The sequence below is a fragment of the Bos taurus genome, chromosome 16 (genome assembly GCF_002263795.3).
Source record: "Bos taurus isolate L1 Dominette 01449 registration number 42190680 breed Hereford chromosome 16, ARS-UCD2.0, whole genome shotgun sequence".
In the NCBI taxonomy this organism is placed as follows: Eukaryota; Metazoa; Chordata; class Mammalia; order Artiodactyla; family Bovidae; genus Bos; species Bos taurus.
The window spans coordinates 79426814-79439583 of NC_037343.1; the positions used below are offsets into that span (position 1 = coordinate 79426814).

Here is a 12770-nt window from a genome sequence, read left to right on the forward strand (position 1 = left end):
CGTCCGAGGGCAGCGCCAGCCGCACGCAGCTCTCGGCGAGGGGGGCAGTCGCACCACCCCCAGTGCCCCCTCCGCTGGCCCAGGTTCGCACGCCTCCGCGTCCCCTCAGCGCCGGGCGGCGGCCAGACCCTGAGTCTGCGCGCTGGGGCTGAAGCCCGAGCTGCCACCATCTGCGCACTGCGGCCGCTCCCGGGGCCCGCCTCCTGATGGGAACGGCGGCTGTCTCGCGTTGTTGCCCTCAGCCACTTGTACACAAGGACGCCACGGGCCCTGTCCAGGATGCCGTCGTGGTGCGGAGTCGCAGTTGAACTCCGGAGCTCTAATTGCCGTCACTGGCGGTGCTGGACCGGAGGAGGTGCAGGCCCAGGAAGGGGGTGGGCTCTGGGAAGCCCCCGCTGGCCTTGCTTGTGGGGTGATGGCACAGTCAGTCTGCTGTGATGAAGGGCTGTGGAGGCGAGATTCCTGCTAGGAGGCTGGCCTGGGCCCTCTGAAGTTCGGGACCAGGAGATGCGTGATTTTCAATGACCGGCCACACTGAGAACCTCAGCTGTAGACTGCTTCCTTTGTTTACCGTGTTTGTTTGCTGCTGGCGTGCAGTTCCTGTCCGTGTCCACCTGAGAGAGCCCTAGTTAACATCTGTAACTTGCCATGTGAGGTTGGTTGGTTGTTTTGAATGATGTTGTTTTTTTAAGATTTTTTTTTTTTTTTTTTGATGTGGACCATTTTAAAGTCTCCATTGAACTTGTTACAGTACTGCTTCTGTTTTCCCACATGAAGGATGTGGGGTCTTTGCTCCTCACCCAGGGATCAGACTCTCCCCCTGCATTGGATGAAGGAATGAGCCACTGGGCTGCCGGGGAGGTCCCTTGGAGGTTAAGTGTGGCCCAGAGGAAGTGCTGGAGCCGCTCCGGAAACACTGTGTCTCTCGTTGGCCCGGGACTTGGTTTTGGAAGACAGCTGGGCTGGGCTGCGTCTTGCATACCTCCCTTTGCAGTAAAGCTTCATCTCAGTTTGGTTCAACATTGTCTTGGAAACAGTTCTCCCCTGGGTGATGATCAGAGTCACCACATGGGCATGACTGAGTGGAACTGGGAGCTCACGTGCCCTTTCAGACATGGGTTCAGGAGAGCCCCCGGCTGCTCGGGTGTCACGGGTATTTGTTCAGTTGAGGCAGAATTACATGGCCGCTAAGCGGTGTCATTGTGCTGAGTTACCAGCTGGTGACCCTGCTGTGTACCTTTCGCTCACTCTTCACATGTCTGACCAGGTGGGTCTGGGTGAAATAGCAGTGTCAGTTCGGTGTGGTCACAAGCAAATGTCCCATGAAGGGTTTGGCTCTCGGACGGCGCCTCCCTCGCCAGGGCCCCAGGTGTAGCCTGTGTTCCCCGAGGTGTAGCAGAGCAACCGCCCCGTCCGAGTCTTGTACGGGTTGGAGGTTGGAGGCAGCATCACTGTTCCTGGGACAGCCCCGATCCTGCTGCAGTTAGAGCTCAGCCCTTTGCCGCTCGGTGGTCCTCTCCCTCCCTCTGGGGGCCACCCGGCGGTGACCTTTCCCTCTGTCTGAGGGCCACCCAGCGGTGCCCTGCCATTGTTTGAAGGCCAGTGCTCTTTGCCCCTAGGACTAGCCTAGTTTGGATAGGCCAGTTGTTTTTTGTTTCGTTTTAAACCTGTGAGATCTTAGTTCCCCGACCAGGAATTGAACCAGGGCCGTAGAAGTGACAGTGCCGAGCCTTACCTGCTGGCTGCTTGGGGATTCCCACGACAGGCTGAACTTTTGGTGTGCTAGGATCTTGTCATACAAGAGGACAGACACTATGATTGGAAATAAATTTTTTCTGGAAAATTTCTATTCTCATACCAACTATAGCAACCTATCTCTCATTCTAGCTATTAAAATAATTAAGGTTATCTAAGAAAAATCATAAATGATAATCTTTTCAAGTAAACTGTGTATACCTTTTATCCAATTAGCTAGTGCCTTAAGAAAGTGAACGTAAATCTCTGTGGGAGGAAACTAGAATTAATTTAGCATATTTATTTTTATCATCAGTTCATACATAAATATTTCCTACTTAAAGTTATACAGAAAGCAAACTCATGGTAATAAATGTTTAATTCCATTTTTAACAATGTCTAAAATACGAGGCTGTCTAGAAAAATGTGTCACTTCACCTTGAAGTCCTTTTAAGGACAGTTTGCAAACACATGGATGTGGCTAACGGCCTGCCTCAGAGCTGAGGTGATTTATGAGGTGTTTACATTGGAAAGGAGGCAGGGAAGCATCAGAAGTTAATTTGATTAGGGGGTAGCAGCTGAGATTAACGCAGAGTGTGCAGTGCATGCATTCCAGGCATACGTGCACTGGCTTGGTGTACTCAGTGGTGGAGGCATGACCACAGTCCCTGTTAGAACAGTTCATCAGAAAGAAACACTGTCTCCCCACCCCCAGCACTGAGCAACCCCTGACCTGCTCTGTGTCTCTCTGTAGTGGTTCGTTCTGGACATTGTATATAAATGGAGTAAGAGAATGTGTGTGTGTGTGCACGCGCGCCGCGTGTACCTGGCACATTTCACTCAGCATTGTTTACCAGGCTCCCATGTTTGTTGGTCTTTACCAAGGCACACTCCATTCAGAAGATCATGGGTGTATCATTTTTGCTTACCCAGTCATCCCTTGATGGCCATTTGGCTACTACAAACAATGCTGCTGCTGCTGCTGCTGCGTCAAATCAGTCGTGTACGACTCTGTGCGACCCCATAGACAGCAGCCCAACCAGGTTTCCCCGTCCCTGGGATTCTCAAGGCAAGAACACTGGAGTGGGTCGCCATTTCCTTCTCCAACAAACAGTGCTAATGTGGATCTTTGTGTAGAGCTTTTGCGTGGACGCGTCTTCATTCCTTTCGGCATTCTGCTAAGGGCGGGGTTGCCGGGCCCGCGAGAGCCCTGTGCTGCCCTCTCCTGGCCCGCCACTCTCAGGGCGGCTGCGCGTGTGGCGTCCTGGCAGCCCCACGTCCTTGCCGGCGGCTGCTATTATCTGACTTTTTAATTACAGCCTTCCTGGTGGGAAGTGGTATCTCAGTAGGGTTTTAAGTACTGTTTTCCTTGTGTCTCTGTAAGTTAAGGATAAATGAAAATTATGGTAAAGTTGTTTATATAAATAAATGTGTAAAATTTCATTTTCTGAATGGGAGTTAACTTTGACACCCTGGTGTAGTGTGTGGATGCTGCTGTGTGCCATCTCGAGAGCGGCATCGTTCCAGGTCTCTGTGTGCCTGTGAGTCTGTTAAGTCTGCCCCCTCCCCCTTGTCCCTGCAGGGTACGTGGACACCAGGCCCTGGCTACTGCGCCACAGGGCCGGAGTTCAGTTCAGGAAATATCTTCTTAGTCCTGTATCTGTACCTGATAAAAGAATATCAAAAGCCATGAAGTAGTAGAACTTGGGTCTCAATAATCTTGAGGCTCATTAATAACCATCTCGGCAGCCGCACTTCTGTGCTCTTGATTTAGCAGCCTTAACCTTCATTTCTGATACATGCATGTGACTGATTTTTGTCCAGACTCCACTGGTCGGAGGTAACATGACCCTGTAACCCAGCTCTGGAAGCTGGTAGCGGCTCCGTGAGCTCCGGGCCTCCTGTCCTCCCTCGCCTTTCACTGAGATGCAGGAAGCGCCTGCTTTTCCTTCCGTAACCAGCCTTTCTGCCGCTGCTCCTGGGCGGGCTCTGTGCTGCCACCTGGTGGCCCCCTCCTCCAGCCGCGCCCAGAGGTCCGCAGGCTGCGGGCGGGCGCCTGGGCGCTGAGCCAGACTGCAGGGCGCCCCCTGGCGCTCTCACCGCGCACCGGCGGTTCCCTACTCTGACCTGTGCCGGTTCGGGGACAGTGCGTCTCACAGCGCCGCAGGAAACGCTGTCTGGAGTGCCACTCAGTGCTGGCTGCTGCTGTTGCTGTTTGACCTTAATTCTTGGGGTAAAAAATGGAATTTGTGTATTTAATTTAGAGACATAAATCAGTCCAGATGGATTGATTGTAGCCTACCGTTTATTTTTCACTGTTGATCTTTTCTAGATTGATCGTGTATACAGTTTCTGTTATACATAATTTTTAAATTCTCCACATATTATAAAGTTAAGGGGTAAAAAAAATCATGCTCAAATTTGAAGATTCTTAGTTTAAAAGTGGGTGAACCTCTTATGGAAATATCTGTAAACAAAGTAGTGGAATATTTTTTTAATTTGTTCTTGAATTTAGGAGTAGTTTGAAGTAATCAGTGAGATGAAGTTTGTTCTGAAAATACATTACTGATTATCCTTCTGTGTAATGATCTGCATATTATTACAAGGTCATTTCTAAGAAGTTTTACTTTTATTCTTTTCCTTTCTCTTCCTGTCTCATGTATATTACGGGCGTATTCAAGATGTGTATGCACACACGTGTGTCTGCCCGTGTGCGTGCATGTCTTGTGGACATCATTACAGTGTGGTGTTGCTCTTCCACTCAGTATTGTGTTGAGCACATTTTCTCTTGTTGTTAAATAGCTTAGGAGAGCGTGCATTCTACATTGTGGCTGTACCATTGCTTCCTTTCTTGTTCCTATAATTGATTAACAGTCAGTTTCATTCATGCAGCTCTTTTTTTCTCTCTTAAACTCTTATCTGTGGAATAAATTGCCAAGAGAAACAGTCTTAGTGAAGAGGACGTGAATGGTTTTATAGTTCTCAAGATGTTTTCCAGATTTTGGTCAGGAGAGTTACGCTTTAGAATGCTGTTAACCCTCCTACTCAGGCTTTCCTCTTGACCCTTGTGCTGGGAGCAGAGGTGGGGAAGACAGGCCCTGCTCCCTGGGGCTCAGGTGAGTGGAGAGGACACGCAAATCCCTGCATGAAGGGCTCACGGGGTGGACACCGAGTCCCCCTGAGTCTGAAGGAAGACCCAGGGTCCCTGGACAGTAGCAGCCTGAAAGGGAGGCAGAGTGTGTGAAAATAGGACTTGAAGTTCAAACAGTTATGCTTGCGTTTCTTTCTTGCATTTGATGTCTGTTTATCATTTCCAGAACATTTTTCTTGCCTAACTAGCTGACTTAGTTTCTGCCAACTGCGTGACACAGTAGAAGGAGCACACGGATTGGGACAGACCATTTACTTTTCGGAGCTTCAGCTTCCTCACGTTAAGAGCATGAGTGATGCTTCCTTCTGAGCTTTAAGGTTTATAAAAGGTGTATGTTATCTCCAGTCTTATTTCAGAACAGATTTGAAGTGGAAGAACTGATATGTTAGTAAAGCACTCAGCACAGCGTCTGAGTCACCACTGGTTTTCTGATGGCCGTTATCAAGCATGCAGCTTTGGACAGGCCCCTGCCCTCCTGTCAACACTGCTGAGTTTTCAGTGCCCTGGTCCCCACCTCCGAGTCAAAGCTACGTCCTAACGTCCAGAGTCGAGCTCACGCTTCCCTCTTTACGTGAGCGGTAGACGAGCTCCTTTCCTTCCTTCAGCCCCTGTTTGTTGCCAGGCGCTGTGTCTGGTGCAGGGGATGCGAAGGTACCTCCGAAGATGCCCTTGCCCTCGGGGTCTCACTGTCTCACCAGGGAGCCAGTGCCCATCCTGCAGCCAGCCAGTCTGTGGTCCTCAGGCAGCTGCTCACTAGCCTCGTCCAAGGAGCCGTGTAAAGATGCCGTGGCCTGTGGCCACTTCAGGTATTAGGTCAGGATACAGTGCACGTGTCACTGAATCTGTTGTGCTCATCGTTTCACAGGGTCGTGTGTCCAGTCTTAAACTCACGCAGTGCGCTGTGTCGGTAACATCTCAGTCAAACTGAAAGAGAAGCAGGATTTCATGCGAGTGTGAGCGGCACTCTGCGGGGAGGTATCCTCCCTCTGTAGGAAGAACCAGCTGGAAAGGGAGTCAGAGAGGGTGGCGCTGAGACCAGGAGCAGGACGTGCCTGCACGTGGTGGGGGGCGGGAAGCCGGGCAACAGGCGTGGGGACAGCGGACCTCTGCCACGGCTGCTCTGAAGGGAGTGCAGACGGGGGAAGGAAATGCAGGTTATGAAGCTGGACTGATAGGTGGGGCCAGCTAATAAACCGTGCTCCCCTTTTTAAGGAGTTTAAACTTTACGGTGCAGAAGATGAGGTCGACTTTATGGGAGCATGAGATGGCATCTCTGATTTGGAAACATAACTAGTCCCCAGTTTATAACATCTTCAGAAGTCATTCCACAAGGATTTAAGGTAATATTAAAAAAAGTATAGTATTCTTATATTCTTGGGGGGTGTGGAGCCTTTTGTAAACATGGGAGAAATTGCAGTCATTGAGGAGAACATTAAGATAAACAGGTTTTACCAAGTAAATATTCAATATTTAGACCTTCTCTGCAATATAATATTCAATTCAGTCAGTTTAGTTGCTCAGTCATGTCCAGTTCTTTGCGACTCCATGGATGGCAGCATGCCAGGCTTCCCTGTCCTTTACCAACTCCCGGAGCTTGCTCAAACTCATGTCCATTGAGTCAGTGATGCCATCCAACCATCTCATCCTCTGTCGTCCCCTTCTCCTCCCGCCTTCAATCTTTCCCAGCATCAGAGTCTTTTCCAGTGAGTCACTTCTTCACATCAGATGGTCAAAGTATTGGAGCTTCAGGATCAGTCTTTCCAATGAATATTCAGGATTGATTTCCTTTAGGATTGACTGGTTTGATTTCCCTGCAGTCCAAGAGACTCTCAAGAGTCTTCTCCAACACCACAGTTCAAAAAGCATCAATTCTTTGGTGCTCTGCTTTCTTTATGGTCCAGCTCTCACACCCATACATGACTACTGGGAAAACCAGAGCTTAGACTAGACCTTTGTCAGCACAGTCATGTCTCTGCTTTTTAATATGCTTTGTAGGCTGGTCATGGCATTTCTTCCAAGGAGTGATTGCCTTTTAATTTCATGGCTGCAGTCGCCACCTGTGGTGATTCTGAGCCCAAGGAAGTAAAGTCCAGTACTGCTTCCATGTTTCCCCGTCTGTTTCCCAGGAAGTGATGGGACCAGATGCCATGGTCTTAGTTTTCTGAATGTTGAGTCTTAACCCAGCTTTTTCACTCTCCTCTTTCACTTTCTTCAAGAGGCCCTTTAGTTCCTCTTTGCTCTCTGCCATAAAGGTGGTGTCATCTGAATATCTGAGATTCTTGATATTTCTCCCAGCAATCTTGATTCCAGCTATGCTTCATCCAGTCAAGCGTTTCTCATGATGTACTCTGCATATAAGTTAAATAAGCAGAGTGATAATACTCATCCTTGACATAACTCTTCCCAGTTTGAAACCAGTCTGTTGTTCCATGTCTGGTTCTAACTGTTGCTTCTGGATGTGCATACAGATTTCTCAGGAAGCAGATAAGGTGGTCTGGTATTCTCATCTCTTGAAGAATTTTCCACAGTTTGTTGTGATCCACACAGTCAAAGGCTTTAGCGTACTCAGTGTAGCAGAAGTAGATGTTTTTTCTGGAATTCTCTTGCTTTTTCTGTGATGCAACGGATGTTGGCAATTTGATCTCTGGTTCCTAATATAATATTACATTCCAAATAAAGTAGAAAGTCCAAAGATAAGCTGGAAAAAGGTATTTGATGATGAAATGACACCTAATAAATAATGAGCTCTTACGAATCAAGAAATAAAGAAGGAAAGGTGACCATCTCACAGAGAAATGTAAGCCAGAGATATGAGTGGGCAGTTTTCTGAGGGAAAAATACAAATATTTGCTAAACGTATGAAAATATGCCCATCCTCATTAATCAGAGAAATGTGCAGTCTGAACAAGGGAAGGTTTTTAACTTCCAGACTGGATAACAGATGATAAGAAGTGCATGATGTCTAATATTGACCAAAAATGTGGGGAAACAGGCACCCTTGGCAACACTCTGGGGAGGGGAGGAAGCTGCCCCACCCTTCCAGCAAGCAGATCCGTGGTTGTTTCTCAGATCACACACACGGTTGCCCTTGGGCCCAGCAGCCCCGCAGTGACCGTCATCCCTGGAGAAATGCAGGGTGGTGGTGTGTTTACAGCGCCACAGAGCAGAAGGCAGCGCGAGTGTCTACCCCGGAGCTGGGGGGAGTACAGTGTTTGGTGAGAATACGTTCCAAACCATGGACACTGCTTGGGGAACAGGAGGGCAACAGGGTGCTTTCAACTTTAGGAACTTCCTAATGTTGGGAAATTTTAAGAACCGACCCCCACCCCCACCGCGCTCCCCGCCATGGTGTAACATTTCTGTATGAAACTACCTCTCATGGGAAACAGCAGTAAAGGAAAGACTAGCAGTCCTATGGTGGATGCAGAGGGTGGGGAAGAAGCGGCAGCCAGGAAAAGCAGAGGGTTATTGGCCTTGTTCAGGGGTGAGAAGTGGTGGTGTCTGAGCTGGAATGGAGGTGAGCAGACAAGGAGGCTAGACTCTAGGGACAGTTCAGGAGTGGAGTCTGTACACGGCTCCCTGTGGATGAGAGGAGAGAGCTTGCTCAGAGATGACGCTGAAGTCTGCAGTCGTTTTGTTGAGTAACTGATCGTGACCTTCTCAAAACCAGGAAAAGCGGGACAAGGAGCCTCCTCTGAGTGGGAGAAGATGAGCACCTTGAGCGGAGACCCTCAGCGAGCGTCTGAGTGATAAAGGGGCTGGGTTGCCTGAGTTCACCCCTGGCCCGTGTGCACCATTTATGCTCTTAGCAAGGCTTATTGTTCATAACCTTTAGTTCCGCTCCTGTTTGTTGGGCAATGTTAGTAACATTTAACAGTGTAAAAGCAGCCGTCCCTCATTGTGATTCTAAAGGTCGTTCTCGGTCTGTCTCCAGAGTGCTCACCTGGCCATGATCGACACCCTCATGATGGCTTACACCGTGGAGATGGTCAGCGTGGAGAAGGTGGCCGCCTGCGCGCAGCAGTACTCGGCCTTCTTCCAGGCCACAGACCTGCCCTACGACATCGAGGACGCTGTCATGTACTGGATCAACAAGGTGGGTGCTCCCCTGGGTGGCAGCGGTCTTAGAACCGTGGACGCTGTGCCTCCCCGCTTTGTGCTGAAAGTCTGTGCTCCCACAGAGCTGTCCGCTGACATCGTGACCCACAGTGTGCTGGTGTTCGGAGGTCCTGAAGGCTGGCCCTCATGTGGGAACAGGGTTGCTCTCTTCATGAGAGACCCAAGAGCGCCCCTCACCCCTTCTGAGGAAGCGGGGCCAGACTTGCCAGGCCCAGTCTGCTGGCGCTTTGGACTTCCCAGCCTCCAGAACCCGAGAAATACATTTCCGTTGCTCACAGGCCACCTGCCTCTGGTGTTCTTGTTGTAGCAGCATGATCAGACTAAGACAGACTCCATTATTCTTTTGTTTTAAGTCAAAGTGAAAATTAAAGTCATGCAGTCTTACTTAATAGTTCCCATTCCCTTTAGACTTAAAAAAAAAAAAAAAAAAAGGTTAAAATGGTGGAAAGCGATTTTATGTATTCTGCAACATCTGTCACTACATTTTATGATAAACCTAGTTGATATCAGATTAGTACAAAATTCACAGCACTCCTGAGTAGGGAATATACTCTGTGGGTGCTCCGTAAACATTTTTTGCATCCAGGAATGAAATAAGTTTTTCATATTGCCAATTAGATGATTTTTAGGTTTGCTGGAGTGACATGTGTAAGACCATAAATAAATAATGTAGTTAGAAAGGCTTGTGCCACAAAGCTGAGCCTTAGAGAAGGAAAAGGAAGCTGTGAGGTTGCAGACCCGAGTCGGCCTGCAGGCCTCGCTGGCCTCTCGTTGGCTTCCGGGGCTCGAGGCAGTTGGATGAGGCCGTGGCTCTGCCGGTCCTGGGAAGCTGGGACCCTGACCTCTGTGCAGACAACAGTGAGCTCATGCCCTTGCTGGAAGCGAGCACGTCGCCCATGGTGGGTCTGAAGCAAATTTTCAGCCCTGCCCACACTCACCAGGATCGCTGGGGACTGTCTCGGAGCCGTCATCCCCCAGACCACGCATGGAGTAGGTTTCCATCAAACTGGCAACCAAGACTCACAGATACCAACAAATTATTAACGTCCTAGCTTGTGAATGGGGGATTCTGAGTCAGAGCTAGCTCATTTCTGCTTCTGCCGTCTCTCAGGAAGAGTACTTTACACAGCTGAGTGAGTCGATGCTCTGAGATCTGGCATGCAGCAGCCTCACACACCAAAACAAGTCTGTGTGTTGTTAATTCCTTGTAATGCCTCGGGTAGAGTCACGGGTAGAAAAGACTGTTAGTAACTGTTAACTAAGTTTCAGTTCCGTTCAGTCGCTCAATCATGTCCAACTCTTTGTGACCCCATGAATCACAGCACGCCAGGCCTCCCTGTCCGTCACCAACTCCCAGAGTTCACTCAGACTCATGTCCATTGAGTCAGTGATGCCATCCAGCCATCTCATCCTGTCGTCCCCTTCTCCTTCTGCCCCCAATCCCTCCCAGCATCAGGGTCTTTTCCAACGAGTCAGCTCTTTGCATGAGGTGGCCAAAGTACTAGAGTTTCAGCTTCAGAATCAGTCCTACCAATGAACACCCAGGATTGATCTCCTTTAGGATGGACTGGTTGGATCTCCTTGCAGTCCAAGGGACTCTCAAGAGTGTTCTCCAACACCATAGTTCAAAAGCATCGATTCTTTGGCGCTCAGCTTTCTTCACAGTCCAACTCTCACATCCGTACATGACCACTGGAAAAACCATAGCCTTGACTAGATAGACCTTTGTTGACAAAGTAATATCTCTGCTTTTCATTATACTATCTAGGTTGTTCATGACTTTCCTTCCAAGGAGTAAGCGTCTTTTAATTTCATGGCTGCAATCGCCAGCTGCAGTGATTTTGGAGCCCCCAAAAATAAAGTCTGACACTGTTTCCACTGTTTCCCCTTCTATTTCCCATGAAGTGATGGGACCAAGTTACCATAAATTAAAATGATTCAGTCCTTTTTTTTAAGCACAGAACTGAATTTTCAAGCAATAGAATTTTTAAAATTATTGATTTAGTTTACAATGGTTGATAACGGCATTCATATTTTCTAGATTGCCATTATTAGTCAATTTGAGCATTTATTTATTGTTGTTGGAATGACCGTAACATGAGTAACTCAAAATCCAAAATTATCTAAACTATTCTCAAGAAATACTTTATGCACTCAACAGATTGTTTCTTAGTTATCTTGAATTATAGGCTGTTTGAACAATCTGATAAGTTAGACCTTCTCCCTGAGAAGTTCCTGTATACAAAGCTTTTCATGTATTTTAACTGTGACCTGTGACCACACTAAACCCCACTCATGATCCAGGGACATGCCTAGGAAATCACAGGTTAAGAATTCAATCCAAACAAAGTGTTTTCTACTGATAATGAAAACATTAATTTTAAGGAAAATAGTTTTCACTTATTAGTCCTAAAAGAGATTGTGAACATTTTTACAGAAAAATAGCTGTCTTGTTTCCTAAGCAAAAGGAGAAGAGGGCAGCAGAGGATGACATGGTTGGATGGCATCATCAATTCAGTGGACATGAGTCTGAGCAAACTCCAGGAGCTAGTGAAGGACAGGGAAGGCTGGTGCGCTGCCGTCCGTGGGGTCGCAGAGAGTCAGGCACGACTGAGCGACCAAACAACGGCATCAAAACTGGAGTCGTCAAGCACCTTTTTTCCCGAGCACTCCAGCTGGCCCCTGACACGTAGCAGGTACTCAACAAGTATTTGGTAAAGTAATGAATGAATTTTAGGATTTCAAACAAAACACCTGTGAATACTGTAAAATACTTTTTTCTGGTTGGGAAAATGAGGTTCTGTTCATTTGAGTGGCACTGGTATTTGACATCAGAGACCTGAACACAGGCATTTTAAGGTACGTGTTATTTTTTTTTATTATATTTGACTATAAATTAAAATTAATGTTTTTATATTTTAAGGTAAATGAACATTTGAAGGATATAATGGAACAAGAACAGAAATTGAAAGACCATCACGCAGTGGAAACGCTAGGAGGTCAAAAGGTACGTACATGTTCCTAAGGGGAAAAAAGTGCCTTTATGAGAGCCTGTGTTCACAGGTGTGTGCTGTTTGGGGAAATGTTCGTAGGTATGTTCATCAGACTATTTTTGGTGATCTTAACTGTACCCTAGGAAGCCTTGCCGTAAATGCCAGGTAAGTAGAAGTGCAGAATGGAGGTTAACCAGATGATGGTATTTAGGAAAGATTGTTAATGATTAGAGCTCAATTTCTGAGGTTCTTTTGGCAAAAATAATGGTTCTGCCTTTGTTTGGTAGAGTTATGAAATAAGAAAACAGTTTCCAATGTATCAGCCTTATAATGACTTGTAATAAGACCAGCCTCTAAAATTATTCCGGGAATTGTAAGCTGTAACATGGTTATTCTGTGAAGGAAAAAGAAACACTGATGTGGATTTATTCTTTAAAAATTCTTAAACAGGCTCTTAGAGGTTTCTTCTCTGAAGACTTGTGTGTTTGTTGTGTACTGAAACCTAAAGTGTATTTCCTGCAATATAGTATATCTTACACTTCCTAAAATGTGTTACAGGGAGAGCCCTTGAAACTTACTGTCCAGCATTTCAGTTGAGGTATAAGAAGTTCTGTTATTCAGAGACTTTATTTTCCATTTGGGTTGTTTTGAGTCTCTTCATTATTATGCTGCACTTGTCTTCATTTTGGACAAAGGCTGCTGGCCACTGATGCTCTGTAACAGGAGGGGAAGGGAGAGCTGGTTTGTGTGTAACCAGCCTTGCTAGGAAGGTT

The 12770-nt window shown here is 47.4% G+C and overlaps 1 protein-coding gene across 2 annotated transcripts in view; it reads left to right on the top strand.

Moving 5' to 3' along the window:
* CAMSAP2 (calmodulin regulated spectrin associated protein family member 2) overlaps positions 1-12770 on the top strand; it is a 97648-nt gene that overhangs the window by 51322 nt on the left and 33556 nt on the right. For both annotated transcript variants that reach the window (XM_024976917.2, XM_024976918.2), the window contains exons 3-4: positions 8820-8981; positions 11928-12011. In XM_024976917.2, the coding sequence (XP_024832685.1) occupies positions 8820-8981; positions 11928-12011 (246 nt within the window). The remainder of the gene's footprint in view (positions 1-8819; positions 8982-11927; positions 12012-12770) is intronic.